Source organism: Fulvia fulva, chromosome 8 (assembly GCF_020509005.1).
Source record: "Fulvia fulva chromosome 8, complete sequence".
Lineage (NCBI taxonomy): Eukaryota > Fungi > Ascomycota > Dothideomycetes > Mycosphaerellales > Mycosphaerellaceae > Fulvia > Fulvia fulva.
Window position 1 is genome coordinate 1,391,233 of NC_063019.1, and position 27,976 is coordinate 1,419,208.

The following is a 27,976-nucleotide window of genomic DNA, read 5'->3' on the forward strand; positions in this document are numbered from 1 at the left end:
CTCAGTGGCAGTCATCAAACTTGAAGCACCCACTGAAAATCTTCTTCCACCAAAAACAGACTCATCACGCTCGCTCAAACCTGCACACGCTACAGCACACTCGTTCAACAACATCACCACACACAGCCGCAAGATGGGCTTCACCAACATCTTACTGTCGGTGCTGGCAGCCACCAGCATCTTCATCGCCACCACGTCCGCGGCGCCATTCGACAAGGAGTACGTTCCCGTCGTCAAGTCCGCCATCGACCCAGACTCTGATATCAACTTCGCCGCAATCCCGGTAAGTACTCCTCCTTGTGCACAGCAGTAACTCAACCACTTTGTGGCGCTCTCACTGCTCTTCGTTCATTTGCTGCCTTCGGATGAGAAGTATGGCTGACTATCTTGCTCGTAGTGCAACAAGTCCAATGACCCAACAGCTACAGCCTGCATGCGTTTCGAAATTGAGTGGAAGTATGATGTCGATTTCTGCGCCGCCCTCGTCGAGCGAGCGATAAGATTACTGCACTACCAGCGCTTCGGTCCTTTCACCTTCACATGCGACGGCGACGATGATGGCAACACCCTCGTTGAGCTGAAGCCAATCGACGAGGCACACCCTCACTGCGACAAGCGTGCCCGCGATGACCCTCCCATGGTTGGCGGTGCCGGTATGGAGTGCCTTCATGGCCGCCCTGATGATTACTACGTTGTGCACGAGGATGATTCGGGTGCCATTCAAGCACTCCTTGCCGACAACAACCAGAAGCGCGAACTCGAAGCACAAGCACCGTTGGCTCAAACAGACGACCTCCGTGACCACCCCGAGGTCCTCGACGACATTGAACCCAACACCCAGTCCTGCAAGTCTTGGCCACTCAACGCTGCCTACAGCTCGTACGTTATCCAGATCGGTACTAACTGGAACCCGGGGATCTGCGATCCTCTATTCGAGAAAATCAACGCTCACCGAGACCAAGGCGTCGACGCAGAATGGAAATGCCAGTCAGACTGGACCGGTCATATTCTGATAAGCTTCAACACCGCTGGCAGCGACGCTGAGGCTCGAGCCTTAAACAGCGACCTATCCTGGTTCTTTCCATCAATCAACGGGTTCAACTGCGAGGTCTCTGTCCACCAGCAGCCCGTTGACCAGGGTGGCCCACCTGTCGGCAAGCATGAAATGCACCGCCGTGACGTGCCCGAAGACGCCGTTGATCCCAACACACAATCCTGCAGATCTTGGAAAATCGACGCTGCATTCAGCTGGTACCTCATCAACATCGGTGCCAACTGGAACCCAGCAATCTGCGATCCTCTCTTCAAGAGACTTAATGTCCACCGCGATCAAGGCACCGACGCAAACTGGTCATGTCAGCCTGATTGGTCCGGTGGCATTCTAATAAGCTTCAATACCTCCAACAGCGATGCTGAGGCTCAAGCCATCAACAGCGACCTGTCTTATGTCTTTCCATCAATCGACGGTGGGTTCAACTGCGGGGCCTCTACCTTCCGTTGGCCCCCTGACTCCGGTGTTCTACATTTCGGCGAGCAGGAGAAGCAACTTCAGAAGCGTCGATTTGGTGGCCCACGTCACCCCATCCCAGTCAACGATGTGTTGCAGCGAGCCGTCGCCAAAAAGGACCAGATCAGTGACGAGACCCCGAAGCAGGTTGAGAAGCGTCAAACTTACTACCCAGACGGACCGCTCGAGCCCCAAACTCAGGCCTGCCACACTGTCAACCATGGCTTTTACAACTGGTATCTCATCTCAATCGGCTGGCCCATTGACGAGGACCGATGCAGAGACGCAGGTGCCGCGATGGACGCTGCTTGGATCGGTTTCAACGAGTATAGGTGTTTCGAGGACATCTACGGCAATACGCGTATCACCTTCGAAATGACGATCAACAAAGGCGGTAACATCAACAACTTCCTCCACGAGTACTGGCCTGAGGTCAATGGCTTCAACTGCCCGGACAACTAGGAGACGTCTATCATCCCGAAGACGTCCGATCCGATACCAGCAGATACTCAACCGTGCACCGCGGTCAACAATGGTCTTTACAACAACTACTACATTGACGTCGCTGTCCGATTTGACCTCGGTGGATGCGAAAAGCTCGGTCAAGCTCTGGATAATCATCACATGACCTTTCGCGACTATCACTGCCACAACGATGGATTCGGACACACTCGCATTTGGTTCATTGACACCATCAATGGGGCCGACACCATCAACTCTGACCTACAGTACTGGTTTCCTACGGTCAATGGCTTCAACTGTCCCAACACTTAGAGAGAATTTGGGTCTGAGAAGGAGATGATGCGTTTTTGGGACATGAGTTTGAGCTCAAGTGTAGCTAGATACTCAGTGCATGATGCAATCCATACACATTGACTACGTGCGTGACTCACTTCAATTGCCCTCCAGAGTACTCCTTCACAACGTGCCGATATCATGAGACCTATCGCAGCCGTTCCACGTCCGTTCGTGTCTGCATGCTTTTACTCAGGGGTAACGAGGACGCGGGAGCTGTGCATCACCCTACTGTAGACAGTGCGGGTGTGCAGTGCGTCAACTTGAGCGCAATCGAATGCCAGCACAGCAAATTGTCGCACCTTTACCTTGATCGTTTGCTACTGTCACTGGTTGTCCTGCCTGGACGCAGCCCGCTGGCGCTGGTCAGCTTCCCACACTGAGTACAGCCGACAGGAGTAGCTCTCAGTAACCACGTCACAGGTCAAAGGTAGCCGCGCTTTCACCATCGTCCGGGCCAGCGAGCCTTCTTAACCGTTCCATCGTCGTCCACAAGATCGCGCTTGGTGTGAATCATGATGTCGCGAAGGGATTTGATGGGGTAGATGTAGAGCTGGAGTTACGTTATTACCGTGTACGGATAGTATGTAGAAGGTGTGACTTACAGCAGAGAGAGACTATCAAGCCTTGCACGGCGATGGCCACGATGCTGCTTGAGGGTAGGCAATCGGTGGAGGACATCGCTACGTCTGTGACCATTGGGGTGGTGATTGACTTGGAGCTGCCAAAGATGTGAAGTGGAATATAGGTATGGTATGATGAGCTCGGTGTAGGTAGTGCAAAGTCCACGATCATGGCATTGCTATCGGTATTGAGTTCGTCCTCTTACGGAGGAGAATTAGGTGGGCCCTTGCAACCTCATCCTGCAATATGCCCCAGCCGCTGTCCTTCAAGATACAATATCATCGTCCAATGCTCTTCTCCAAAGTAGTGTTGTCATCGCCTCCAACCGCGCCGCCCAAGAAACCCCCTCAATTCACCCAAACGTATCCTGCGACCAAGAGCAATTATGGTACTTGTGCCTCGAGGGCCAGCACCAACACTCTCCAACCTCCCTATTCTCCGTCATTCTCGCGCACATCTGATGTCTTCCTGGCGGTTCTTCCTACGATGTCTCCCTCCATTCGATGCTCCACCTGCCTTCGCTCCCAGGCACAATCTTGAAGTCTTCAATCGCATCGAGTTTGCACCAAGAAGCCTCTCCAGCATCATTTCTGATCGGAACGTGGACCGCGTCTGAACTCAACGCGCCCTTCCCACTATCTGCAACCAAGCGGTTCAGGTTTCCTCTCAGCGCATCGGACCATCTCCTGTGAACTGACAGTGGTAGGATCAGGTCGATTGGCCTGAAAAGTCGTATTCGAGCAATGTTCTCGGGAGCAAGCTGTTTTAGGAAGCGATGTGCCGAAGGTGGGGAGGGGGTCTCGAAAATGTTGCAGCCGTAGAAGATGGGTAATGCTTCCGCGCGGACCCAGCTGTTTGCAGCCAGTAGTGCTGGTTCGCGGAAGTATGCCTTCTCATATGCATAAGGTAGCTCGATTGGGGCGGATCGAACGAGGGTGTAGTTGTATATCTGGTTTCGAAGCTCTGCGGGGAGGTCGGCGAAGGATTTTGAGGGTTGCTGTGGTGGTTCAGGCTGTTTCGTAGGTAGCTGCTTTGCTGAGCTGAAGCAGAATCGCGGTAGTGCTGTGAGAGGTAGCCAGTTTGGTTGCATGTGAATGTTTAGGTTGGTCATGGTATTAGTGGTGGTAATGTCGGTGGGGTGAGAGATCTGCAGCCGTCCGAGCTGGAGATGTTGGTCGCGGACAATGGCATGGTGTAGGATGGAAGGAAGCAACGTCGTTTGATATACGCGTGGAGAGGAGGCACATGCGCATGCCAGCAAGCGAGGAGAGCTTCCCGGCATAAGGTACCGCTAATGACGCTGAACCCATGCCAACTCTGGGGCTAGTAGCGGCCTTGGCGTGGTGATTTCGCCGCATGATCGTGCGGCTCAAAGCTCGCATTTCTTCGTCTTTCAATCTTGGTGTAGTATGTCCTTCATGTGCATTTTTGGGTTCTTCAGCCTTGGTATGAGCGCTTCTGGGCTCGATCTGAGGAGGTGCGGTGAGCTGCGTTCGAGTCTCTGGATCTTGGCAACGTTCGAGATGTTTCGGCGCTTGGACGTCCTCGATCGGCAAGCCTGCTGGGATCTCGGTATCGACTGCCGGTTTGGCCGCATCGTGTGAGTGAATAGCCCGGAACGAGTCGGCCTCCACCCTCAATTCTCTTCCTCGTCTTTCTTGAGATCCTTCGCCGTCTTGCGGACGTTCACGAACACGTTCCGGTGAGTTCTTACCGTCTTGAAGAGTTCGATGTCCTCGGCTCTGGCTGGGTCAAACTTGGACTTCTTCTGCTCGGCTGCCCCCTTTTCCTTGTCAGCCTTGTCGAACTGGGCCTGAGGAGTCATCTTCTTCTTGGCTTCCTCCTTCTCGGCCAACTCCTGAGCAGCCTTCTCATCTGCAGCCTTCTTGTCCTTGGCTTTCTGGTCGTCAGACCTCAGGTCGAGGGGCCTCGCTGAGCACCAGATCACTTTCTTGTCTCCGATCATTCTATTCCCGTCATGATCAGTCATATCGACACCATTCTCGTCCTTCATGTATTCGTGGATCTGCATCTGGATCCGCGCCACCCCATCCTTGAGGCCCTTCCTAGCGTAAGCTTTATTCCAGGCGATGAGTGCTCGACGGACGCGACGTAGCGTAAGCTCGGCGACGCGATCCGGTGATGGAGCGACGACCTGGATGTCCTTGATGAGTGCACGCTTCTCTGGCGTGATGCTCTTCAGGAAGTCGGCAGCGAGACCCATGTCATTGAAGACGAAAGGCTTGTCCCAGTACATCTTCGAGGCCTCCGCGCGGATTTGCTTGCAGACAGAGAGGATGGTAGGCTCGGTTGGGGTGTTCTTATCGGTGCGAGTGCTGGGTTCGTCAGGATACGACATGTTTTGGTGGTAGATTTTGTTCCTCAGCTCGGCCGAGAGGTCCAGGAAACCTGTCTTGCGGCGAGGTTGTGGTGGGGATGGCGAGGCGGCGGGAGCGCGTGCTGTTGACTCGCTGGAATCGCGGCCGGTCTCATCGGAGGGGGCGAATGTAGGTGCAGCAGTAGATGGCGTTGCGGTGATAATTGCCGGTTGCTCGGGGCGCATCTTCTTGTCAGATGTCGCCGCTGGCCCAGTCTTCGACTCATGCTCTGGCTCCTCGCGCGCCTTTGTAGTAGTAGACGCCTTCGCGCCACCGGCAGTCTTGCTGGCCTGTGGTGGCCGTGGTGGCAGAGGATGCGGTATGCGCACCGGGTCTTTGCCCGTGCGCTGGGGGTCTCGAGGCGCAGAAGCTGTCGCGTTGTTGTCGCCGCCTTCCTCGAGACGAGGCTTCTTGGTTGGTGGCTGAGCCAGATCATCGCGATTGTCGCGAGTGCGCTTGAGAGTAGGTGCCATCTCGTCGGTGGTGCCTTTGGTGATGGTGGTCGCGATGTTTCCCATGTGGCTTGGAAGATGTGCGATTGGCAGTGGTGATGTTGACAAATGCGATGTCGGGTGAGCAGTGTCAATGGTGTTGTTGACAACAAGAAGTGGGAACAGAAGTTGGTGAGAAGTTGAGGTTGACAATCAGACGAGATTCTTGTTGTGGTGGGTGACAAGCGCGTGCACTTCATTCACCAACGTATGACATAGAAAAGTGGAGACATGTGAAAGGCTCACATGCTGCTCGCGCAGGGCAGGGCGCGACTGCTTCAGCGCGGAGAGAACTACTCACAAAGCTGGTGCCATTGTGCTGGCCGAAGCGTGATAGCGAAGTGACGTGCTATACTCGAGCCTGATGCGTGCCATACCTACTTGCTGGGGCTCACCTTCGCAGATGCAAGATGCTACCAGGGCCGGCCCGGTCTCCTGCAGAAGAAGAATTTGGCATGACTTGTTATCTCTGACGCACGTCGATGAGCGGCAATGGATTGGGCCCGTGAGGTGCGCACCATCTTCCTCGTCCCTTTACCGCTCGGGCCAAAAACAACAGCATGGCACAATTTTGCTCAGTTTGGCGACGGGCCTGGTCATTAACCAGCCCATGATATTCCAGAAGTGCCCCAACGCCTCGTTCCCGTCGTCACAGCTTGTCGCCAAGCCAAGCCATTGAACGAGTGGAACCTCCAACATGTCGATGCCAGTGCCATGGCACACCCCAGACCTGGTTTCGAGAAATATGCCCAGAGCTGGCAGACTTGATATCGCGTGCCCCCTGGCAGCTGGAGGAAGGATGCTGGACGGAGTCGTGTTTGCTGTCACATGTCAAAGGCGTTACCTGCTCATGGCGGATGGAGACGTCGTACAGAACGAGGCTACTTCCAAACAGCGAGCTCGGCGGTTGGCAAGCGATCTTCTGGCTCGTTAGGAGCTCGAGAGTCCTTTGTGGCAGTCATGGCAAGGCGAGTCTGCTGTCTATTCCTACACTCTCGGGCGAGTCGATGTCCACCACCTTGGCTTTGTAGCATTGCATACCAGGTTTGCCGGTTTCCACAGGTGGCCACGACGGCTTGAGGAAAAGGCGCTGCCGGACTTTGGCCAATATGGACAATGGACGACCGCAGAATATCACAAACACTTCCCGGGCGCCTTGACGTATTCGCCATGATGCTGAACCCAGGCAGATCTGAGTCGCCCCTCTACTTCCACTTGATGGAAGCACTCGACGGCTTTCGATGTTGACGCCAGCCTTCGAGAGCTCGCTCTTCAGGATGCCAATGGTCTACGATAACGGTCCCACACAAACACAGCTCGCATTGCGTCGCGGGAAGCTTGAATGGCATGAGTGCTCTACCACTGCACCTCTGGACATGCGACGGAAGACCTATGTCAGCCATGAGGTTCTTCGGCAGTTCATACCTTACTTGACTCAATGGCAATCGAGATCCAGAAGCTAAAATAGGCATCATCGTCATGGGTTGCAAGCCGATGCAAAACGAGATCAAACACCTGTTCGAACTTGAAATTGTCCCGTGAGCTGTTGTTGTCGTCCCTTGCTTCTGGACTGGAGGCGGTCAACAATGCCATAGTGTAGCTATCCGTCGTCCCTTGCGCAAAACCATATGCAGTATCGTCCGACCTCACGTTGTCCTGCTTCACGACATCCGGTGCTGTCGTTGCTCTCGATGCGCATCCTTGCATGCTTCCCCAACCGAACACTTGCGGAGCCGGGGCGGAGTCTTTACATCGACACAGACCCGCCGTTGGACAAGGATCATCTTGAGCAGGAGCCCGCGGAGCAGCCCGAGTTTCAGCGATGGTACCTGCAGATTGATGCATCCGGTCAGCAGCACGCGCTGCGGTGATACGGTGCATGTACCTGGCAGTATGACGGAGAGGAAGCGGACAACATCTTGTGCTGCTGATGAGCAGACTTCGAGATGTATCTTCACGGCGAAAGTGTTTCACATACCTGCCCGATCGAATGGATGAAACGATCACTTCGAGGCACAGACGGGCGCAACCGAACTGCAGGCTGCAGCTCATTTCCCTCGGCGCTGGCGTAACGGCGACTTCGCCTGCCGACCAGTCACGATGCGGGATTTGCGTCTAGCTCGACAAGGGAACACGACAAGGATCTCGTGGCAATTTGCGCCTGCGGAGGCCTCCGTTGCTGCTTCCTTTTGACGACATTCGGTGGTAGCACACCACCGTCCCTACCTTCCACAGCAGACGATTCTGTCGGTGCCATTTCGTGAAGTCACGCTGTGCTTCCACGTCCCACAGTCGCTACCAACCACGTCCCGCCAACTCAATTCAATACCGAGCCGACAGCATGAACGCCGACCACCACGCGTTGACCCGCAGCGACTGAGCGTAAACATCAGCAACAGCAACCCCATTCGTCTCGACGCCGAAAACATACCCTGAGCGAACAATTGACCGACTCCTCTCACACACGACATCGGTCCGGCCTGAATCGCAAGCGAAAAGCGCACCGAAGTGGTATTGGCGGTTGCGGACGATCGAGGGAGAGAATCAGGGTCGGATGGAAGGCCAGAACAGCATCCGACGCAGGTCCAGCGGGCAGCAACACACATCGCATATGCAGTGTGCAGATCAATCAGCAAGACATACTTCATTGCGCCACCACCGACGGCGAAGAATCTTTCGCATCACTCCTGAGCTGGCCATATCAGCATTGCTTGCGAGCAGCATATCCACCACCATGGCGCAGAACTGCGTGTCCTTGGCCGACTCGACGGCGTGTCAAGCGTTCAGAGGAGCGTCTGTTTCGACCGACAGCAGCCTAGCCGGTCTGTTTCCCTTTCTCTCGGGTGTGACGGACGCTGCATCGTTCGACAGCGGTCTGAAAGACTACATCAATGGCGACTTTACCCAATTACGGTAGGGTCCAAACAAACAAAGCGACCATGGATCTGAACCAAGCTAACCTCCGCAGATACCAACAACTAATAGGCTGTTCCAACAGTCCCGATAATGCCACCGACTTTTATGCCAGATATACAACCAGTGTCCTATGTAATGCCATTGTGCAGAATTCGATAGAAGCATGCCGCTTGACTGGAGATTCAATCCGGCCACTATGCGCCGACAGCTGCGCCGAGTATGCGCAAAGCGAACAGGAGATTGCAGCAAGTAATGTTTGCGGCACTACTGGGAACAATGCGCTCACGCAGATTCGAGCCGACTTCACGAACTGCGCCCTGCCTGCGAACTCGATCACCGGCTCGTGCATACAGGCGTCGACCAACCAGCCCAACGAATGCGGCTATACTAACAATCTTGGTGGACTTTGCTCATACTGCTCTGCGAGCTCGCCCAATGCAACAGATTCGTGTTGCGTATTCTCGAAAACGACCGACCGATGCGAAGGGGTCTCATTGCCCATTGTGGCTACAGCCTCACTGCAGCCCATCACGGTCACAACATCAGCCACTGGTGTGCCGACCGCAGGATCAAGCAACAATGGCGGAGCTTCGTCCAACAACAATAGTCTCAGCAAGGGTGCCATCGCAGGCATTGTGATTGGATCTATACTCGGTGCTGCACTACTGCTTGGACTGATCATCGTGGGATGCGTGCTGTTCCGGAAACGCAGGAGCAATAGCCCTGCTACCAGTGTTTTCAATCAACCTTCGCCTGGAAGGTCACCGCAGATGGCATTTCACGATGGTACACGAGACATCCACAGCAACGATCGGCCAGGCATGGCTATCCTCGGCGGTGGACGTGTTGCAAGAATGTCCGCTCTCGAAGGTTCCAGCAGCTCGCACAACGAAGTCCCGTACATTCTGGGCGCCTACAACGACAAGTCCGAGGAGGAAGCAACACCAGAGTCACGACTTGCGCCACCATTCAAGCGCAGCGGATCACTTTCGAGTGGGTCGCAGCTTGGTACTGGTCTTGGTGTCACTGAACAGCAGGATACGTCGCCGAGCTCAGGAGCTGACTATACATCACCGGAGTCACAAGGCCAGAGTGAACAGCTCAATTTCTTCAAGGACTACTACTCCCAAGACGAGATTCACCCTGGTGACTTGGTCGCTACCCTCTGGGCTTACGAACCTCGCGCCGACGACGAGTTTCAATTAGAGCGTGGCGATATGGTCAAGCTGCTAGGCATATGGGATGATGGCTGGGCGACTGGTGTTCGTGTGCGGCAAAAGGCTGAACACTGGCTACCCGAGGACAAGACGCAAAGAGACAGCGGTCTCACCGAAGTCCCTCACCCTCCAACCTCGGACAACGAAGGCGAAGTCGTAAAGGCCTTCCCTCTGGTCTGTGTCTGCTTACCTCAGCATTGGCGCAAGACCATCGAAGGCAGCGACTCAACAGAAGGGTCCGGCCCAGGAGGATTCCCCGATAGAGGGTCCTAGAACGACCTTATCGAGCATTTCTCCAAACATCGGTACGACTACAACGACGATCCTCACGGCATGAACATGGCATAGCGAGGCGTTTCCCGGGGCTGGCTTCCTTCTACAATCTTGCTTGCAAGCTTTTACGACCTTTTATGTCTTTTTCCACTCACATCACACAGAATGGGACATGTCTTAGCGAATGTGGTGGTGCGTGCATACAATTCTTGTTTCCACTTGTTTTATACCCAGCCTTCGACAAGGCGAGCGAACGAGCGAGCGAGCGAGATCTTACCAGATGCTTCATCTGGTTCTTCTTGGTTAGATTTGAGCGAATGCTTGGGAGGATGACGTCAAGGGTGTCTCTTGATGTTGATGCCTGAGTGTAATGCTGTAATCATGATAGAAGATGATGGATGCCATCTACTGTTGTCCCATGTACACACCGACCCATATCGGTGCATGTGGATGAAATGATATCGCCGAACGGATCTCGGACCCCTGCCCTCGTCAACTGCCGAATGAGGGGCGAGAATTGGTTAAGCGTAACGACCGACGAGCGCTAGCCATCCACCTACGCTCGAGTGTTCGCAAGCTCACACGTCGCTACGGTGGTGGCGTCAGCGAGGAGGGAGTGGAGCTCTATCACCAGCCCTCAACTAGCCTCGGCGCCTGCTCTGATTGGTCAACTTTCAAGTCCTAGGGTCACGTGACCTACCGCACTGTGCCTGTTGGCGAACTCGCAAACATATACTCGTCGCTAACGCCTATGTCGTCGTATAATAAGCACTGTACGTCGGGTAGCGGTAGCGTGGATCGCACGCTACTTTGCAGTCTAGAAGGGTTGGTAGAGAGCTCCACTTCGCTACGCTTACCTTTGGAGGTTCACAACCGCCAACAGCACATTTTATTTGGACCACAGGACATAGAACGATCGCTACGATGGCAGAGATACAGAATACAGTCGATGAGTTTAAGAAGATAAAAGAGGAGGATGTTCCAAAGGTGGAGAGGCCTACGGAAGTCGCGATGCCAAAGGAAGAGTTGCCGAAGTTGAGTGCGAAGGAGTTCAGGGTGTATAATCATATGGCGGAGCATATGGATATGTTTGTGAGTCCTAGTGGTTGCGAAGTGAAGAGAAGGCCGCAGGAGAGAGGAGACGCAGAGGATGGACGCTGACACAGATCAACAGCATGAGAACTTCAGAAGAACATGGAATACAATGTGTAAGTCACCCCCTAGCATCACAGCGCTATGAACGAAGACCGACTGACCCTCCACCTCATAGACAAAGCCTGCACCACCAACAAACGCCCCTCCGGCATGTCAATCCGCCAATTCCTCTCACTCGGCGACCAATTCTGCCACCACCTCACCATCCACCACACGATCGAAGAACAACACATCTTCCCCGTCCTCGCCAGGAAAATGACGTGCTTTCAAGAAAACCAGGCGATGCTTACAGACCACAAAGGCATCCACGAGGGCGTGAATCAGCTGGAGGGGTATATAGCGGATGTGAAGAGCGGGGAGAAGGAGCTGGATTTGAGGGAGTTGAAGCGCGTTATGGATGGGTTTGGGGAGACTTTGTGGGGACATTTGGATTCTGAGGTGAGGAATTTGGGGGCGGAGAATATGAGGAGGTTTTGGACGGTGGAGGAGATGGGGAGGATGCCGATGTGATGGAGAGGTGGATGGTGGATGGTACGTATGGAGTGGTGTACGGGCTGTGTATATTTCAGGGGCCGAGAAGAGTACATGAAGGAGAAGAGGCGGATGCCGACGCGAGGAAGGCGTAAGATACGTACTGAGCAGTGTACAGGCCATGAAGTTCGCAAGCGCTGGGGCTATCACATGTCCACGACTTCACGCACCCTCCCACCTCTCCACTTCAACCCAAGCGGCTCACTCGTCCAAACCCAATCCTCCACACCATCACCCACACACACCTCCATCCTCAGCACCCCCCTCCCAAGCTTGATTCCCCTCTGATCCAACGTCGCTCTCATCTCCTTCAAGAGGTAGTGCCTCCTCGCCCGATCCTTCACCCTCATCAACTTTCCCCTATCATATCCTTCTTTCGATAACGTCATCCTCATGTCTTGGATAAGAGCGACACGCTCTGTTGGCAGCTTCTCAAGCCAGCGAAAGAAGTGGCCATCGTGGTAAGGGTGGATTGTCACGACGAGGAGCTTGTAGTAGAGTGAGAGGGTTTCGGCGTGGAGTTGTCTGTTGGTTAGGAGGAGGCCGGGAAGGGAGCTCCGGGTGGAGGATGCGTTGAAGTTTACGGGGAAGGAGGTGAGGGCGAAGGTATAGATTATGTCGCGGAGTTCGCGCGGGAGGGAGAGGAGGGGAGTTTGTGGTTGTGTGGGGGTGAGCATGGTGATGGTATTGCTGGTAGGGGGCTGAGAGATGGCAGATGGAAGATGAGGTACATGGAATTGTTGGACGGGACATCATTCTTGCTTGCTGGTGACTATTGCTTCCAAGCTGATGCCTGATAGTGAACGATGCCACGTGGCAACCTGCTTTGCTGATTGTTGCACTGCGCTTGCGTAGAAGGCTTGCTGTGGTGTGATCCCGAACCTCAGCTGTCCGCCGAGCGTGCAAGATTGCCAAGTGCGAGAGTTGGTTCTGCGCCTTCATCTCTCATACTTGTGCGAAGTTGAGGCTGCAATCGACGATGGAACCAGGCCTCATGCACCACAGTCCTCTGTACCAGTCAGTACCTTATGATCCCGATGCCCGCGATAGTGTCAACTCATCGTGTAGCCTGGCGATTGTACGATCGTATGTGTCTTCGAGATCCTGAGGAGCAGACGTCCAGACCATCTCACGGCCCACCGCATCGGCATACACTCGAACTTGTAGAACATCCTTAGGTAGCTTGATCTCGACATCTCGTGCCTGCCTCTGAACACTGCGTAGGGGATGGACTCTGTCATGAAACTTAATTCGGCGATACACAGCCCAGCCGTAAGCGCAGTCATGGTCCACGATCGGGTAAGTGCTAGAGCGAGGTGGCAGGTCGAGTCGTATGGTCGGCAACAGAGCAGCCTTCTTGCCATGCTTCTTCAACCAAGTGAAGAGATTCGCCTTCTCCTTGACTTCAGCTGTGATGCCCTTGAAGCGGTCATGCGTCTCGCAGTAGAGCTGCTTACAGGCAAGGGTGAGGCCGCCTAGGTGGATGCGTGCGTCAGGCTGGTCGAGGTCGATAACACTCCATGTTCGACGTACGAGGTATGCAGAGCAGATGTGCCTGCGGATTACGAGGCCTCTTCGCCATAGTGGTGGTGGCGGCGAATCTTGTTATCGGTGTCGTTTGATGTTGTCAAGTAGTAGCCATGTCGATGTCGTGACTCGGTTGTGTAGTGATGATGCTGAAGGAGAATTGACTGAATTTGAGGTGCTCCGAAGTGACGCTGCTGCCTAGGAGAAGTTCGAGCCTGAGGGGCAACATCCAAAGTGAATGCATGCATCCAGACCCTCACCCTTCGCGGTAGAGCCTGCTCAAAGTCCGATCCTGCGCACCTCGCAACTTTGCGGGCTCAGAAGTCGACACCATTCTTCCACCAAGTGCATCCGTCCTCACCATCACATGAGATGTGCCATCTGGCGGCCTGATACCCGCCATAGAGGTGTATCTCATGACATCGTGGAGAAGGCCACATGCGTCTTCCAACACTCCGCGGTTGAAGCCGGCTATGCCAAGGGCAGTCGAGCCAACAAGCACGTAAGCCCACTTCGTTGTGGACGTGGTCGACGTGGTGAGGAGGGTTGGTGTTGGAAGTGGCGCTCCATTCTGGCGGTGCTTCACCAGCCATGCTCTCAGGTGGTCCATATCATCCACGATAATCGTGGTGCGCATGGTGCCCATAACATATTTCTGGTAAGTCTCTTGGTTGAGCTGCTTGCACGTCCAAGCATTGGCCGCTGGATGAGTTGGAGCGTCCGTGGCGGCTAGACCAATAGCGGTATCCTTGTCCTTGTCGAAGAGGTGACCGTAGATCTCGTCGCGCAGTTCTTCTGTTTCGTGTGAGTAGTATGAGCAACGGATGCGCTTTCGCAGTCTGCTGTGGCGCCATTGATGATTTCTTGTGTATGCGCTGTATTTTGTGGTACAGAGATGTGTTGCTGTTGCCTTCATGAAATTGGAATAGTGTGAGCCAGGTTGAAATGAATAAAGGAGACGTGAGCCATGACTCATATCCACCGCTGCTCCTTTTTTCGTGTGCCATTTGAAGAGCTGCGCGTCCAATGTACTTAGCATGATCGAAATGACAAGCCCAGAACTGCCGCCTGTACTGAGCACAATTGGTCCTTTGACGAGCCCTGATCGTCTACGGCAGCCACGAGATAGTGTGTTTCTACACTGGCCTGAACGACAGTGGCATAGTCGATCAAGCTTTCTCTCGAAGCACGAGCAGCCCCTTGTGCCAGTCTATTCGCTATTAGACCCGTTCATCGAAAGAACTCCACACCAGCTTCTTGTTGCTGTAGTCACACGTCCTCGTGCGAAACTTCAGCACTCCCGGACGGAGCTTGATGCCCTGGTCGCCCATAACGCGCTGCATGCGCCGATACTCACTCCTTCTCTTAGTCCACCTACAGTCCGCAAACGAGCCGCATACGCAGGTTGGCCTTTGAAGTGCGCAGTACACTCCAGGCAAGTCGCACCAGATCTCCTTGATGAGGTCACGTCGCTTTCTCGGCAGTCGTCGAAGCCACTTGAAAAGACGCTGCTCTTCGCGATCGATTCCTTTCTTGCGGTCGCTGTGCACCATGTAGATCGTGGTTGATTTGTAGCACAGGTCGACGGTCTCGATGTATAGCTGCCTGCTTGCTGTGACAAGGCCGACCTGCTGGTAGTAGGGCGTTCGTTTTTCGAGCTTGAACAGTGGGAGATTGTCGAAGACGTGGCCGTAGATCAGATCGCGGAGCTCACCTGATCATGGGTCAGTACAGATAACCACGTCAGTCGCAGAGGGGGCGGCAAGCTTACGTGGCAGACCCAGAAGATTTGCCTGTGGGTGTGACTGTGCCTTGGCGGACTGCCTGGTTGTCACTGCCATGTTAGCGATCGGTGCGTTTCCCCTGATTCGGATACACTGTTGTTAGGAAGGGATGAGTGTAGCTGGCAAAGGCTTCATGCAGATTGCGACGAGAGCTTGCAGTGCAGTGATCCAGTCCCACGGTCGAGCGCGAGTGCTGTCAGCGCCAAGCTTGAAACAGTGAATATACCTTATCCAATACAGCGCCTTGACGTGTTGGAACGCTATCTTTCCCCTTGCTCCCGCCCGAAGACTACGAGTGATCTGGCCGTGACCTAGTCTTTCTGGAATTTTGGGATGAGAGTAGCATTCCAGCGCTCGCAAATGCTGCAAGTGAATGGATGTTTCATCGTCACGAACGAAGTCGTATTGATAGTACCAGAGTGCTAAGTATACGCATGGGGAGAGACCTTGTATTTGAACAAAGTTGTTCCACAGTGTCCAAAGACCAACTTGCCATTCGTACGCTGCTGCGTATCAGTAGGGAGTCCAGTCGCGGTTCCGGCTATAGGAGACATACCTTCTGCAAAGCCTTGATCATCTGATGGCTAGCAACCCAATCGTCATGGTCCCTTGCCAGCCAGCCTTGTGGCACATCAGATTCATAGTTCTCGCTGTGAATGATCAGCGTCAAGCTCCACAAACCTACGTGGATAGGCCTGTAGGTAGGGTGATACGTACAGCACGTGATGGTGATCCGTAGTGAAGATCCAAGTTCCTGACTCTTTCAGATTTACTTGCATGATTATCAAGCCAGGTGTGTGGCCGGGCGAGTGCCTGAGGTTGATGCCAGGTGCAATCTCAAGGAATGGTCCGTGGATAGCCTTCCAGTTGAGATCAAACCCAAGATCCTTTGGCAGATAGACACCTAGATCCGACTTTGTGGCTACGGAGTAATAAGCATGCTTCAACTCCTTCTCGTGAATCCAAATTGGAACATCAGTGCCCTTGAAGTTCTCCAAACCACCGGCATGATCCAGATGCATGTGGCCCATGATCACTGCCTTGACGTCCTTGATGTCGTGGCCAAATTTCTTGATCTGAGCTGGCAACTCATGGCCGGCTTCATAATCAACAAGAGCGAAAATATCGTTCAATGGCGCTCCCCAGACTTCTGGATAGTTGTCACCTCCGCCAGTCTCGAACAGGATTAACCTTCTGTAGGGTGTTAAATCAGGACTGATATGATCACGCCCTTGCGACGCTGCGTGGTTGGAGTAGGGTTCGAGGCAGTCAATGTGCCAGCACCGCGCATGAATCATCCTTCATCGGCTTCGATATTGCCGCAGTGCAACAGCTGTATGCTATGTCAATGACACCAAATGAAGATGGTTGTTCGAACTATGAGCTCACTCAAAGCTTGGTGCCCTGTAGATGGTCAGCAATGAAGCTTTCGGTATCGCAATAACACTAGACTCAGGCGCTTGATTCACGAGGTCAAGGCCGAACGTTGACGTACTCTGTGTCGACATCTTCGTGGCAGAAGATTCTTTGATAGTCTGTTCAAGTCAGTGTTAACAAGTGAGATGAAGGTCTTATGAGCACGCAGTAGTATTCAAGCAGCTCTGCTGCCGCATCATAGTTCTGCCATCCGCTCGAGCGTCAGATTACCAATGCCTTGGGTATGCATGATTGTTATAGGTGACTGCGTCGATCTTCCTGGAGCCAATGCGAAGCTTAGGTCTAGATTTGAAGTCGCACCGACGTCACTAGAGGGGAGCTCTGAAGCCAAGGTTGTGCCACGGGACCACTACAATGTTATGTTCTGCAGCAGTGACTCCTAACAATGCCGTTCAGGATTGAGCACTGAGCATCCCGAGTTTCTCCAGCCGGGGTGGTATCGTCGACGCGACCTTCGCTCGAACGGAGCCGCATGAAGATCGTCCATGAGGCGGGCATGTCAACCTCCCGGGCATTGTACGGAAGGCATTGGCTGATCTGACAGGTCCCGTACGGCAAAGAAATTGAGCTGAGCTGAACGACGTTGAAGTTGGGTTTGGATAAGCTCCAAGGACTTCGCCATCAAGGTCATCCCTGCCACATGTCGGCCGTACCCTTGGTAGCAATGCCTCAATGGAGCAAGTAAGACCATACTATCCGGGACCACCAAGTAGCAACGGAGCCGGAAACAATACTGCTGACCACCTCCTGTAGACGCGAAATATGGCTCATGCACTGTGTGGAGGAGGGTGATCTGCTTGGGCGGCTAGGTACGCCGGGTCACCAGCGTCGAGAGACGTTCAAAGCGCCAGGCAGCGCGTAGAAGTCGAGCCCAGCATGGCTTTTGCATTTGCAGTTTACTTGCGCGTACTGAACACTGTCAACAGTGCACTGTAGTACGTGAGATGCTCGATTCTGAATACTCTCGCTTTGGTCCAGGATGTTCAGAAGTTCCTTATGCCAGCTGACCGGAGGAAGTGGGCACGATAACCTACTGAATGGATAAGGCCATATCAAATATGGTGCCGTACAGCTACGAAAGTCAATAATAGATCACATGAAGCCTCGCGGCTGTTGCGAATCGGAGGAAAGAAGGCTGGAAGCAAGAAATCGTAGTTCGGGTTTGGCGCCAAACGCAGATATAGTACGCCGTACTGAACGCCACTAACACACGTCGCTTCACGACGTTTCCTACCTTCCTCCTACAACAACATCATCTCTACCCACCATCATGAGTCGTTCGCATTCTGTAGGTCCGCATCGCTTGAGACACATGCGCCCTGTCAAATCGGCCTTCCATCTTTCTATGAGCACTAGTCGAGTGACACCAGATCTTTTCAGGTATTTATCGCGCAGAAGATAGGCCAGACATGATCGATGGCCAAACCTCCAAGCACGCGATGTCTTGATAGATCGGCACTGGCACGGCTATGTACCAGGCTCAGATCTCTCTTATGGCATGCTTCCAATGATAGCCCTTGCTGGAGCTATAGGTACTGGCTTGTTCCTTGGCTCTGGCAGCGCGATCGCCCAAGCAGGACCTCTTGGAGCATTTCTGGGCTACACCATTGTTGGAGTCCTCGTGGTTGGATCAGTCTTCTCCATCGCCGAGATGAGCGCGCTGGTCACTCTATCTGGTGGTATCATCCGACATGCTGAACACTTCGTGGATCCTGCGCTGAGCTTCGCGGGTGGCTGGAACTATGTCTACTACTCATTGATGGCTCCGCCGGCAGAGGTTGTTGCTGCTGCCGTGCTAGTTGAGTTTTGGCTCACGGTCAACAATGCTATCTGGATCACAGTGTTTGGTCTCTTACTGGTGGCCAGCATTATCATCTTGGTCAGGATCTATGGCAAGCTTGAGTTCATGGTAAGCAACACATTGGCAATCAAGGCTGAGCTTCTTGAATCAGCATTGACCACACAATTCCGTTCGCGATGCTCAAAATCATGCTCATCGTCGGCCTCAATATCATGGCACTAGTCGTAGCCTGTGGATGCGGACCCGATCATCATGCATATGGCTTCCAGTACTGGCGCAATCCCGGCCCTTTCGTGCAATACCTTGGTATCGACGGCAGTCTGGGTCGCTTTCTAGGCTTCTGGACTGTCTTCTCCAATGCTGTCTACGCCTACTCCGGAGTCGGATACATCGCCGTCGCCGCTGCCGAGACCGAATCACCAAGGAGAAATGTCCCAACCGCCGCCAAGCGGATCTTCTGGAGAGTTGGGCTGTTCTATGCGTTGTCCATGTTCATGGTTGGTCTTATAGTACCTTCGAACGATGAGAACTTGCTCCAAACTTCGGGAACGGCTGCTCAATCGCCTTTCGTCATTGCCGCTACTCGAGCTGGCATCAAGATCGTGCCCTTGATTATCAATGCAGTGGTACTGAACTCCGCTTGGAGCTCGGGAAACAGTGGACTTCTTTCAGGATCTCGTGTTCTATATGGTCTTGCTCAGGAAGGCCGTGCGCCGAGAATCTTGAAGCGTACTAATCGCTTGGGCATACCGTGGGTAGCTGTACTGTCCATGGGCGTGTTCCTTGGTCTTGGATACATGACATCGGGGAATACAGCATCGACCGTGGTGGGTGACCTTTGTACAGCTCCTCTGTACAACGACTACGCTGACGTCGAGACTGTAGTTCACTTGGCTGCAAGATCTAGTGTCCGTGTGCGCTCTCGTCAACTGGATCATCATCTGCACTGTCTACCTGCGTTTCTACTACGCCATGAAGAAGCAGAATATCAGCAGAGACCGACTGTCATGGAAGGCGCCAGGTCAGCCATACATTGCTTGGTTGGCAGCTATCTCCTTTATCGTGCTGCTTTTGACTGGAGGATATACGACTTTTATGCATGGCCAGTGAGTATAATGCGCTGCAACGACATGTGTTACGTATGCTGACAAGTCCGAGGCTGGGACACAGAGACCTTCATCTCCAAGTACATCAACATCCCATTGGTCATCGCCTTGTACATCGGGTTCAAGTTGTTCAAGAAGAGCAATATAGTACCATTGGCAAATGTGCCTATACTTCACTACATTGAGATTGCTGAGCACAACCCAGAGCCTCCTCCGAAGCCGGTCACTGGATGGCGAAGACTGAACATTCTCTGGAGCTAGGCACAAGGTGCACCTTGAGTCAGATATTCTTCCCCAAGAACCCAGACAACATATAGATAGATAGATTTGTCATTCCCCTGTTCTAGGACCCTATTCGGCCTATGCAGGTATGTATCTATTGTTATGTACAAAGGGAAACCCGAATAGGTGAAAACCCTTCCCGCCCCCGACTTCTCCTTGTCTAGATTAGCTTTCCCTCTGAACGTGCGTAGTCTATGTCACTACCCCGTTAGCCCCCGCTCCCAGCCGGTCTCGTCGCGCTGCGCCGTGTCCTCTCTTCCTACACTGCTCCTACTAGGCGGTACTGTTCTAGCCAGCCCTTCTCTAGTATCTAGTTCGTAATGCGCCGTAGGTCCTTAACGTTGTTAAGAAGTGCCCTAATCGTCCGGTTCCTCGCCTTTGCCATCCACTCCCCCCTTCCTAGCGACCACCTCGGACAGACGAGGAGTACGTACCGTACATTCTAGGAGTAATAGCCGTAGGGGCAGCTAGTATTCGTATATTCTAGAACCTTCCTCTATAATAGGTACCCCTAGAGGCCGATGTGTTCGCTTCGCAGTTAGGTTACTATACTACTCTATGCCCTCGTAAGGCGGTAGTAGATAAGCTTCGGGGGGTGCTTGACCGCGGATTTCGTAGCTAACCATTCCTTAGGTTATCCCGCTAGCTAAGGGCGTCCACTATACCCTACAACCTGGTTGTTCCACCTCTCTTTCTATAGTTGCTCTACAAACGATTTCTTACCCTCCTATCGTGTTGCTAGCTATTCGTCCCTTGCCCGGTAGTTCGGCTCGTTTCCGGGTCGAATGCCCTTATACGCTAGTACTAATTCGCGGGCCCTTACGTGTCATGGTCTCCCCACAGAGTGTACAGAAGGTGGGGACAGAAGAGCCTCAGAGTGCTCAGAAGTCGTCAAGAAGTGACAGTCCAGCTTAGTGTGGGAGCGCTAAGAATCATATGCCCTGCAACATTCACTGCGGGACCTAGCCCTCCAAATTCACCCCTCTACCAAACCTTGACAGATTCACTTCGGCTCGTGACTGTGTGACTCACGGCACTCCCGCGAGCACCCGCGACTACGCTGGACCCTAGAAGAAGCACGTGGAAGACTCGGAACGTAGGGCAGGTTAGAATAAGGTTTTGAGCAAAGCTACCAAGCGCGGCTTCGCATAGGTTAGCCCTGTTGATGCGGGGACACGCACTCGCGAGGGTCGCGTATAAATATCTGGCCTTCCCTAGGCCTCTCTTGCTTTCTTCGTCTTTCGTTTTGTATAGCAATCATACTACACCCTTTATATCTACACTTCGCACCTACATTCTCGCTTTCACCCTTACATCTCACAGGCCAGGCTCTCGCCCTGACATCACGAAAGACTAACAAACCGTCAACCACTCGAGTCATCCTTATAGGTGACTACGCCACCGATAGAGGTGTCAACCTCGACAACTAGGACACTCTATTCCACTTTAGCGAGTAGACTAACATCCCCTTCTCGAACGCCGCTACCTTCGGTGCCTAGGCAAACGCTAACCCCGACACCGCCTACGCTCTTATCAACCGCACCGTCTCCTCTTTCCGCGAGACCGCCTAGTAGGTCGAGCAAGCGAACAACTAAGTAATATACCTTTAAGGTATTATAAACACCTTCTAGAACCTCGCCCCGTACGCCGACGACAATCGCCGCCAGCACTTCTCTAAGAAGGTCAACGACCTAGACGAGTTCGACGGCAACAAGAGCAAGTTTGAGGCATTTAAGACATAGCTTACTATTAAGCTATTAGCTAATACCGACCACTTTCCGTAAGAGAAGGACAAAGTCACGTACGTCTTCTCCCTCCTTCGGGGAGACGCCGCGGCTTAGGTACAACACTATATCGACAACGCTACGTAGACTATCGGCTGTCCGGACGTCCTTACCTTAATATAGGACCTCCGTGCTACCTTTAGTGATCTAGACCGTAGAGCTACCGCCTAGAACGCTATCTACAACCTCCTCTAGAAGAACAAGAGCTTCGCCGAGTACCTCGCGGCCTTCAACCGCGACATCGGGTTCACCGGCTATAACGAAGAGACTAAGAAGAGCACTCTCCGCCGTAGTTTGTTAGTAGAGCTTCTTCGAGCCCTCGAGGACAAGGACGTCGGTACTATAAGCTTCCGTAAGCTCGTCGAGACCTGCTAGCGCCTCGACTCTAATATAAAACATACCGCCTCTCTCCTCGCTTCCCGTTCTTAAGGTCGTTAGCCTCGTAGTCCCGGAAGCCACTTCGCTACTCTACTAGGCGCCGCCGCTCCTACGGCTCTCCCTCCCGTCTCTATAGGTGACGCTATAGATCTTAGCGCTAGTGCCGCCGTCCCTCGAGTCTAGGGCCTCGTTAACGGTAAGCTTACTCCCGAAGAGAAGCTTCGCCGTCGCTAGGCCGGACTCTATACCTACTACGGCGGTCTAGGCTATATCGTAGTTAACTGTCCGTAGCTCGCTACCCGTAACGCCCGTAACCCGGTTCGCGGCGCTATCGGCGCTATCGAGCCTACTCCTACTGCTCCCGCTAAGTAGGAAAAAGCCTAGGTCTTCCTTATCGACGCGATGAAGACTAAGAACAACGTTTACCGAAAGTGAAGAGAGGAAGGAAGTTAAGGATCAATATAGCATAGCTAGACCTATACGACGAGACGGGCAAGGACTACGCTTATAAACCGTTCGTTACGAATATAAATATCGGCTTAAAGAAACTCTCTTCTTCCAATCTCACTCTTATAGACACTAGCGTACTAGGCGAGTCTTTTATAGACTATAAACTCGCGACCTCTCTCAACCTCAAACCCTAGGGACTGAAGTACCCTCGTACCCTTGAACTCTTTAACGGCACGGAGACTACTACTAGTAAGATTACTCATGTTATACATACGTCAATTACCCTCGGAGGCAAGCGTATGTCGATCACTAGCTTCCTTACGTCCCTACCGTATCAGAAGTTTATCCTCGGCCTCCCCTAGTTTAGACGACACCGACCTATTATCGACTAGACTTCCCTTACTATTAGCTTCCCTCTAGAAGTTCCTCCGGCACCTCCGCCTTCTCCGCCGCCTTAGCGCGGTCCTAAGTATACTAAGATCTTCTAGGTAAACGCCGCTACCTTTACTACTACTACTAAGTAGCCTAAAGCTTAAGTCTTCGCCGCCTCTCTCCGTAATATCGACATCGCCCTCGAGAAGCTCGATAAGAAGCGTACACCTACCGACCCTACTACGAAGGTCCCTCCTTAGGCACACTACATCCTCTACGCATTCGATACTAAAGCCGTAGACGAGCTGCCTCCTCGTCGCCCTTACGACTATAAGATTGAGCTAGAAGAAGGTGTAGAGACACCGTTCGGACCGCTATATTCTATGTCCCGAGAAGAGCTTATCGTCCTTAAGAGATACCTCGAAGAGAACCTAAAGAAGGGGTTTATTCGAGCGAGCCGTTCTAGCGCTAGTAGTCCCGTTATGTTCGTTAAGAAGCCCGGCGGTAGTCTACGCTTCTACGTAGACTACCGAGGCTTAAACGCTATTATAAAGAAGAACCGCTACCTAATACCGTTGATTTAGGAGACGCTCGAGCGCCTCTCTAAGGCCAAGTACTTCACTAAGCTCGATATCATCGCCACGTTCAACAAGTTACGAATAGTAGAAGGACACGAGTATCTTATAGCCTTCCGTACTCGCTACGGGCTGTTCGAGTCGCTCGTTATGCCCTTCGGCGTTTATAACGGGCCTAGTACCTTCTAGAACTTTATTAACGACATCCTTTAAGAGTTCCTCGATCAGTTCTACACTGCCTATATCGACGACATCCTAGTCTATAGCGAGACTAAGGAGGAGCACCGCGAGCACGTCTATAAGGTCCTTTAGAAGCTCGTAGACGCCGGCTTATAGCTCGATATCGACAAGTACGAGTTTGAGAAGACCGAAGTCAAGTTCCTTAGTTTGATCATTACCGTAGACGGTATTAAGATGGACTAAGAGAAGATCGACGCTATCGTCGAATAGGATACTCCTACGAACGTCAAAGAGGTCTAGGGTTTCCTAGGCTTTACTAACTTCTACCGCCGCTTTATCTACGCATTCTCGGGCGTAGTACGCCCTTTAACGAAGCTTACGCGTAAGGGTAAGAAGTTCGCCTAGACCGACGAATGCTAGGAGGCTTTTGACTTACTCAAAGCGAAGTTTGTTAAGAACCCGCTTCTATAGCACTTCGATTTCGAACTAGAGACCCGTATAGAGACCGACGTATCCGACGGCGTAGTAGGCGGTGTCCTGCTATAACGCCGCTCGCCTAAATCCCCCTAGTTACCTATCGCCTTCCTCTCTAAGAAGATGACCGCTACGGAGTATAACTACGAGATCTACGACAAGGAGCTTCTCGCTATCGTTAAAGCTTTTAAAGAGTAGCGCCCCGAGCTCGAAGGCTCTACTATGCCCGTCTAAGTAAGCTCCGACTATAAGAACCTCGTCTACTTTATAAAGAGTAAGCTACTTAATCGTCGCTAGGCCCGCTAGAGCGAGTTCCTCTCCCGGTTTAACTTTATAATCTCGTACACGCCCGGTAAGGCCAACTCGATAGCCGACGCCCTTACCCGCCGCCCTAGTAACTCTCTAGTCAATCGAAGAGGGGGCAGGCAAATCGTAGAGCAATAAGTCATTAAAGAGTACAACCTCTCTTCCGAGCTTCGAGAGTACCTATCGAACGGCTAGCCTACGCTCGCCGCTTCCTTTACTACTCTCGTGCTCGCTCCTGCCTACCTTAACGAGAGTGACGATGAATCCGAGCCTAAAGAATACGCCTCGGACGCTAAGGACTTGAACGACAATAAAGAGGGCTTAGTAACGACCGACGGCTTATCCGAATTAGACTTTAAGGGGTTTAATAATAAGGAGTAGCCCGAAGGCATTATAGCACGAGTACGAATAGCGTACGATACCGACCTAGACGCCTAAGAGTTAGTTTAGGCCCTTAAATCTAGCGCGAGGACATTCCCGGGCTTCTCGCTATCCGAGTGCGAGCTCTAGGAAGGTGTCGTCTACTTCCGTAAGAAGCTTTACGTACCGTAGCCCGAAGGCTCTAATATCCGAGCTAAGATTCTTCAAATCGTCTACGACTCCGCCTCTAGGGGTCACCTAGGCGTAGCTAAGACCTATAAGCTCCTCGCTAGGTATTACTAGTGGCCGTATTCCTAGAACGACGTCCGCCGCTACGTACTAAACTACGCTACTTACCGAAGAGCTAAAGCTAACCGCTACCGCCCCTACGGTCTCTTATACCCTCTCCCGGCTCCTAATCGTCCGTAGAAGCACATCACGATAGACTTTATTACCGATCTTCCTTACGGTAAGACCTTTAGCGGCGTAAAAGTAAAGGCCCTTCTAGTAATCGTGGACCGGCACTCTAAGGACCGGTATATAATCCCGTACTAGAGTATGACCGTAAAGGAGACTACTCGCTTGTTCTACGAATTCGTCTAGCGCTTTCAAGGCCTCCCGGATAGTATCACCTCTAATAGAGGCACCTAGTTCATCTCGTACTTCTAGAAGCGTCTATATACTATCCTAGGCATTAAGTATAACCTCTCGACCAGTTTTTAGCTACAGACCGACGGCTAGACCGAAATTACGAACGCTATCCTCGAGTAGGTCCTTCGTTACTTCGTCGACTACTACTAGAAGGATTGGCCTTAGTATATCCCTACGGTAGAGTTCGCTACTCGTAACTAGGACTCGGAGACTACTAGCTACTCTCCCTTCTATACTACGAGAGGTTACTACCCTCGTATAGGTATAGAACTAGAAGAACCTCTCCCGCCTACCGAAGACGTAAACGAGTAAGTAGTAGACGAGTTCGCTACTATACTCTTATAGATCTATAAAGAAGTTTACGACGAGATAGTGTACGTATAAGCAATCTACGAGGATCAAGCTAATCGTCGTCGCTAGCTAGCTCCCGACTACTAAGTAGGCGATATAGTCTACCTTAACTCTAAGAACATCAAGACGGACCGCCCCTCTAAGAAGCTAAACTAGAAGAACCTAGGTCCTTTTAAGATTACCGAGCGTATTAGTTCATACGCCTACCGTCTAGCTCTTCCTACGAACATAAAGATCCACGACGTCTTCTATCTCGTACGCCTTCGGCCGTCGGCTAAGGACCTATTCCCGAACTAAAACTAAGATATACTAGGTCCTCCCGATAAAGTAGAAGTCGACGAGCCTATTAACCTACCTTCTAACGACTATACCGTCCGTAAGATCCGGGGAATCCGCGTAGAGCCTAACGACGTTAAAGGACTACCGCCGATTAAGTATAAAGTCGAATAGTAAGGTTGCCCTAAGTAGGATACCTTATAGGAACCTATCTAATATATCATCTTTAATCGTTAAGTAATCGAAGAATACTACGCCCGCGTAGACGGCCTAGAAGTCAACATCGGTAGGCTCTTCGAATCTAAGCTCTTCGACGGGGCTTACTAATAGTGTATCGACTATAATATTAGGCCTAGGCCTAGTACTGAAGCTAAATATCCTCGATATATAGAACTACTACGGCTTCGTAGGAACTTAGCTTTGTTCGGGGGGGCTACTATTATAGTATCCCTATAGAGTATACAGAAGGTAGGGATAGAAGAGTCTTAGAGTGCTTAGAAGTCGTTAAGAAGTGACAGTCTAGCTTAGTATATAAGCGCTAAGAATTATATGCCCCGTAACATTTACTACGGGACCTAGCCCTCTAAATTCACCCCTCTACTAAACCTTAACAGATTCACTTCGGCTCGTGACTATATGACTTACGGCACTCCCGCGAGCACCCGCGACTACGCTAGACCCTAGAAGAAGCACGTAGAAGACTCGGAACGTAGGGTAGGTTAGAATAAGGTTTTGAGTAAAGCTACTAAGCGCGGCTTCGTATAGGTTAGCCCTATTAATACGGGGACACGTACTCGCGAGGGTCGCGTATAAATATCTGGCCTTCCCTAGGCCTCTCTTACTTTCTTCGTCTTTCGTTTTATATAGTAATTATACTATACCCTTTATATCTATACTTCGTACCTATATTCTCGCTTTTACCCTTACATCTTATAGGCTAGGCTCTCGCCCTAATATTACGACTACACTAGCGATGATCTTCTATACTAGGTACTATGCCGACTTACCTAAGTAGGAGGTCCGTAGTCCCTAGATATATAGGTCGATCGGCGGTATAGCGGTCTCGTACTTAAGTATCCTTATTAGTATCGACTTATATACCCCGGTAACCTTCCTTAGGCATTAGTTTTAGATCTTCGCTAACGGCGCGACGAGTCCCTTTAATAGGTAGGCCCTCTCGTCTAGGGACTATACTTAGCTACTATAGGTAAGGACTAGCCGTATAATAGCCGTATATAGAAGTCGTAACTACCGAAAGTCCGCCCCCTATATAGATATAGTAAGCCTCTAGTATAATGCTATATTCTATTTAGCTTTCCGTAAAACTGCCTATACGTACTTCCCCTACCGTAGCGCCGGGTCTATCTATAGTCCGAGGATTCTAAGCTAGTTTACCGGGTTAGTCGTATACCCCTATATCTAGATAGAAGCTTATATATTATAGAACCGTAGCCGGCGCGTAAAGTATATTAGATTATACTTTTCTAGGGCAAACCGAGCCCTATACCTCCTAGCCTAGCCCTCGTAGATCTTGTACTTCTCTTCTAGTAGCCTATAGTTCTCCTTAGTCGAGGACGACTACGCTAGGATATTTATGTCGTCTACGAAGCCGCTCGTAGCGGTGTTCTAGGATTCTAGGGCTAGGAGTAGCGTCGCTAAAAAGAAGAGGAATAGGATAGGTACTAGTGTTAAGCCTTACGGGATTCTAGTATAGACTACTTAAAATAGGCTTTTATACTAACCGACTAGGATCGATGTACTACGGTTTTAGAGGTAGGACTATACGAAGTTAATAAGCTACTTAGAGAGTCCTTTCGACCTTAGGATATAGAGTAGCCGCGGGTATAACACGTAGTCGAAGGCTCCCGATATATCTAGACTAAGTAAGGATACTACCTTATCCCTATTCCTATACTAGATAGCCTTTACCTAAGAGGTAATAAGTTCTATCGCGGATAGTATCGATCGCTATAGGCGCGTACCTATCTAGGTGTC

The 27,976-nt window shown here is 52.0% G+C and overlaps 10 protein-coding genes across 10 annotated transcripts; 4 read left to right on the forward strand and 6 right to left on the reverse strand.

Moving 5' to 3' along the window:
- Positions 1-133: 133 nt before the first annotated feature.
- Positions 134-1,969, forward strand: CLAFUR5_11074 (uncharacterized protein; the record flags this gene model as incomplete). Its single annotated transcript, XM_047910222.1, has 2 exons — positions 134-283; positions 398-1,969. 2 exons carry the CDS (start codon positions 134-136, stop codon positions 1,967-1,969), a joined length of 1,722 nt encoding a protein of 573 aa, XP_047765724.1.
- Positions 1,970-3,407: 1,438 nt separating this feature from the next.
- On the reverse strand, positions 3,408-4,037 carry CLAFUR5_11075 (uncharacterized protein; the record flags this gene model as incomplete). Its single annotated transcript, XM_047910223.1, has 1 exon — positions 3,408-4,037. One exon carries the CDS (start codon positions 4,035-4,037, stop codon positions 3,408-3,410), a length of 630 nt encoding a protein of 209 aa, XP_047765723.1.
- A 525-nt stretch (positions 4,038-4,562) lies between these two features.
- Positions 4,563-5,822, reverse strand: CLAFUR5_11076 (uncharacterized protein; the record flags this gene model as incomplete). Its single annotated transcript, XM_047910224.1, has 1 exon — positions 4,563-5,822. One exon carries the CDS (start codon positions 5,820-5,822, stop codon positions 4,563-4,565), a length of 1,260 nt encoding a protein of 419 aa, XP_047765726.1.
- Positions 5,823-8,349: 2,527 nt separating this feature from the next.
- On the forward strand, positions 8,350-10,201 carry CLAFUR5_11077 (uncharacterized protein; the record flags this gene model as incomplete). The annotated part of the gene is made up of 2 exons (XM_047910225.1): positions 8,350-8,708; positions 8,764-10,201. The coding sequence occupies 2 exons, from the start codon at positions 8,350-8,352 to the stop codon at positions 10,199-10,201; spliced, it is 1,797 nt and encodes a 598-aa protein (XP_047765725.1).
- A 924-nt stretch (positions 10,202-11,125) lies between these two features.
- Positions 11,126-12,012, forward strand: CLAFUR5_11078 (uncharacterized protein; the record flags this gene model as incomplete). Its single annotated transcript, XM_047910226.1, has 4 exons — positions 11,126-11,293; positions 11,376-11,409; positions 11,472-11,772; positions 12,006-12,012. 4 exons carry the CDS (start codon positions 11,126-11,128, stop codon positions 12,010-12,012), a joined length of 510 nt encoding a protein of 169 aa, XP_047765718.1.
- A 21-nt stretch (positions 12,013-12,033) lies between these two features.
- CLAFUR5_11079 (uncharacterized protein) lies at positions 12,034-12,564 on the reverse strand (the record flags this gene model as incomplete). The annotated part of the gene is made up of 1 exon (XM_047910227.1): positions 12,034-12,564. The coding sequence occupies one exon, from the start codon at positions 12,562-12,564 to the stop codon at positions 12,034-12,036; it is 531 nt and encodes a 176-aa protein (XP_047765717.1).
- A 349-nt stretch (positions 12,565-12,913) lies between these two features.
- CLAFUR5_11080 (uncharacterized protein) lies at positions 12,914-13,469 on the reverse strand (the record flags this gene model as incomplete). The annotated part of the gene is made up of 2 exons (XM_047910228.1): positions 12,914-13,362; positions 13,421-13,469. 2 exons carry the CDS (start codon positions 13,467-13,469, stop codon positions 12,914-12,916), a joined length of 498 nt encoding a protein of 165 aa, XP_047765129.1.
- A 1,165-nt stretch (positions 13,470-14,634) lies between these two features.
- CLAFUR5_11081 (uncharacterized protein) lies at positions 14,635-15,255 on the reverse strand (the record flags this gene model as incomplete). Its single annotated transcript, XM_047910229.1, has 2 exons — positions 14,635-15,128; positions 15,186-15,255. The coding sequence occupies 2 exons, from the start codon at positions 15,253-15,255 to the stop codon at positions 14,635-14,637; spliced, it is 564 nt and encodes a 187-aa protein (XP_047765130.1).
- Positions 15,256-15,620: 365 nt separating this feature from the next.
- Positions 15,621-16,496, reverse strand: CLAFUR5_11082 (N-acyl homoserine lactonase; the record flags this gene model as incomplete). Its single annotated transcript, XM_047910230.1, has 3 exons — positions 15,621-15,701; positions 15,755-15,848; positions 15,916-16,496. The coding sequence occupies 3 exons, from the start codon at positions 16,494-16,496 to the stop codon at positions 15,621-15,623; spliced, it is 756 nt and encodes a 251-aa protein (XP_047765131.1).
- A 1,637-nt stretch (positions 16,497-18,133) lies between these two features.
- CLAFUR5_11083 (Dicarboxylic amino acid permease) lies at positions 18,134-19,803 on the forward strand (the record flags this gene model as incomplete). The annotated part of the gene is made up of 4 exons (XM_047910231.1): positions 18,134-18,537; positions 18,588-19,263; positions 19,322-19,457; positions 19,595-19,803. 4 exons carry the CDS (start codon positions 18,134-18,136, stop codon positions 19,801-19,803), a joined length of 1,425 nt encoding a protein of 474 aa, XP_047765132.1.
- Positions 19,804-27,976: the final 8,173 nt, after the last annotated feature.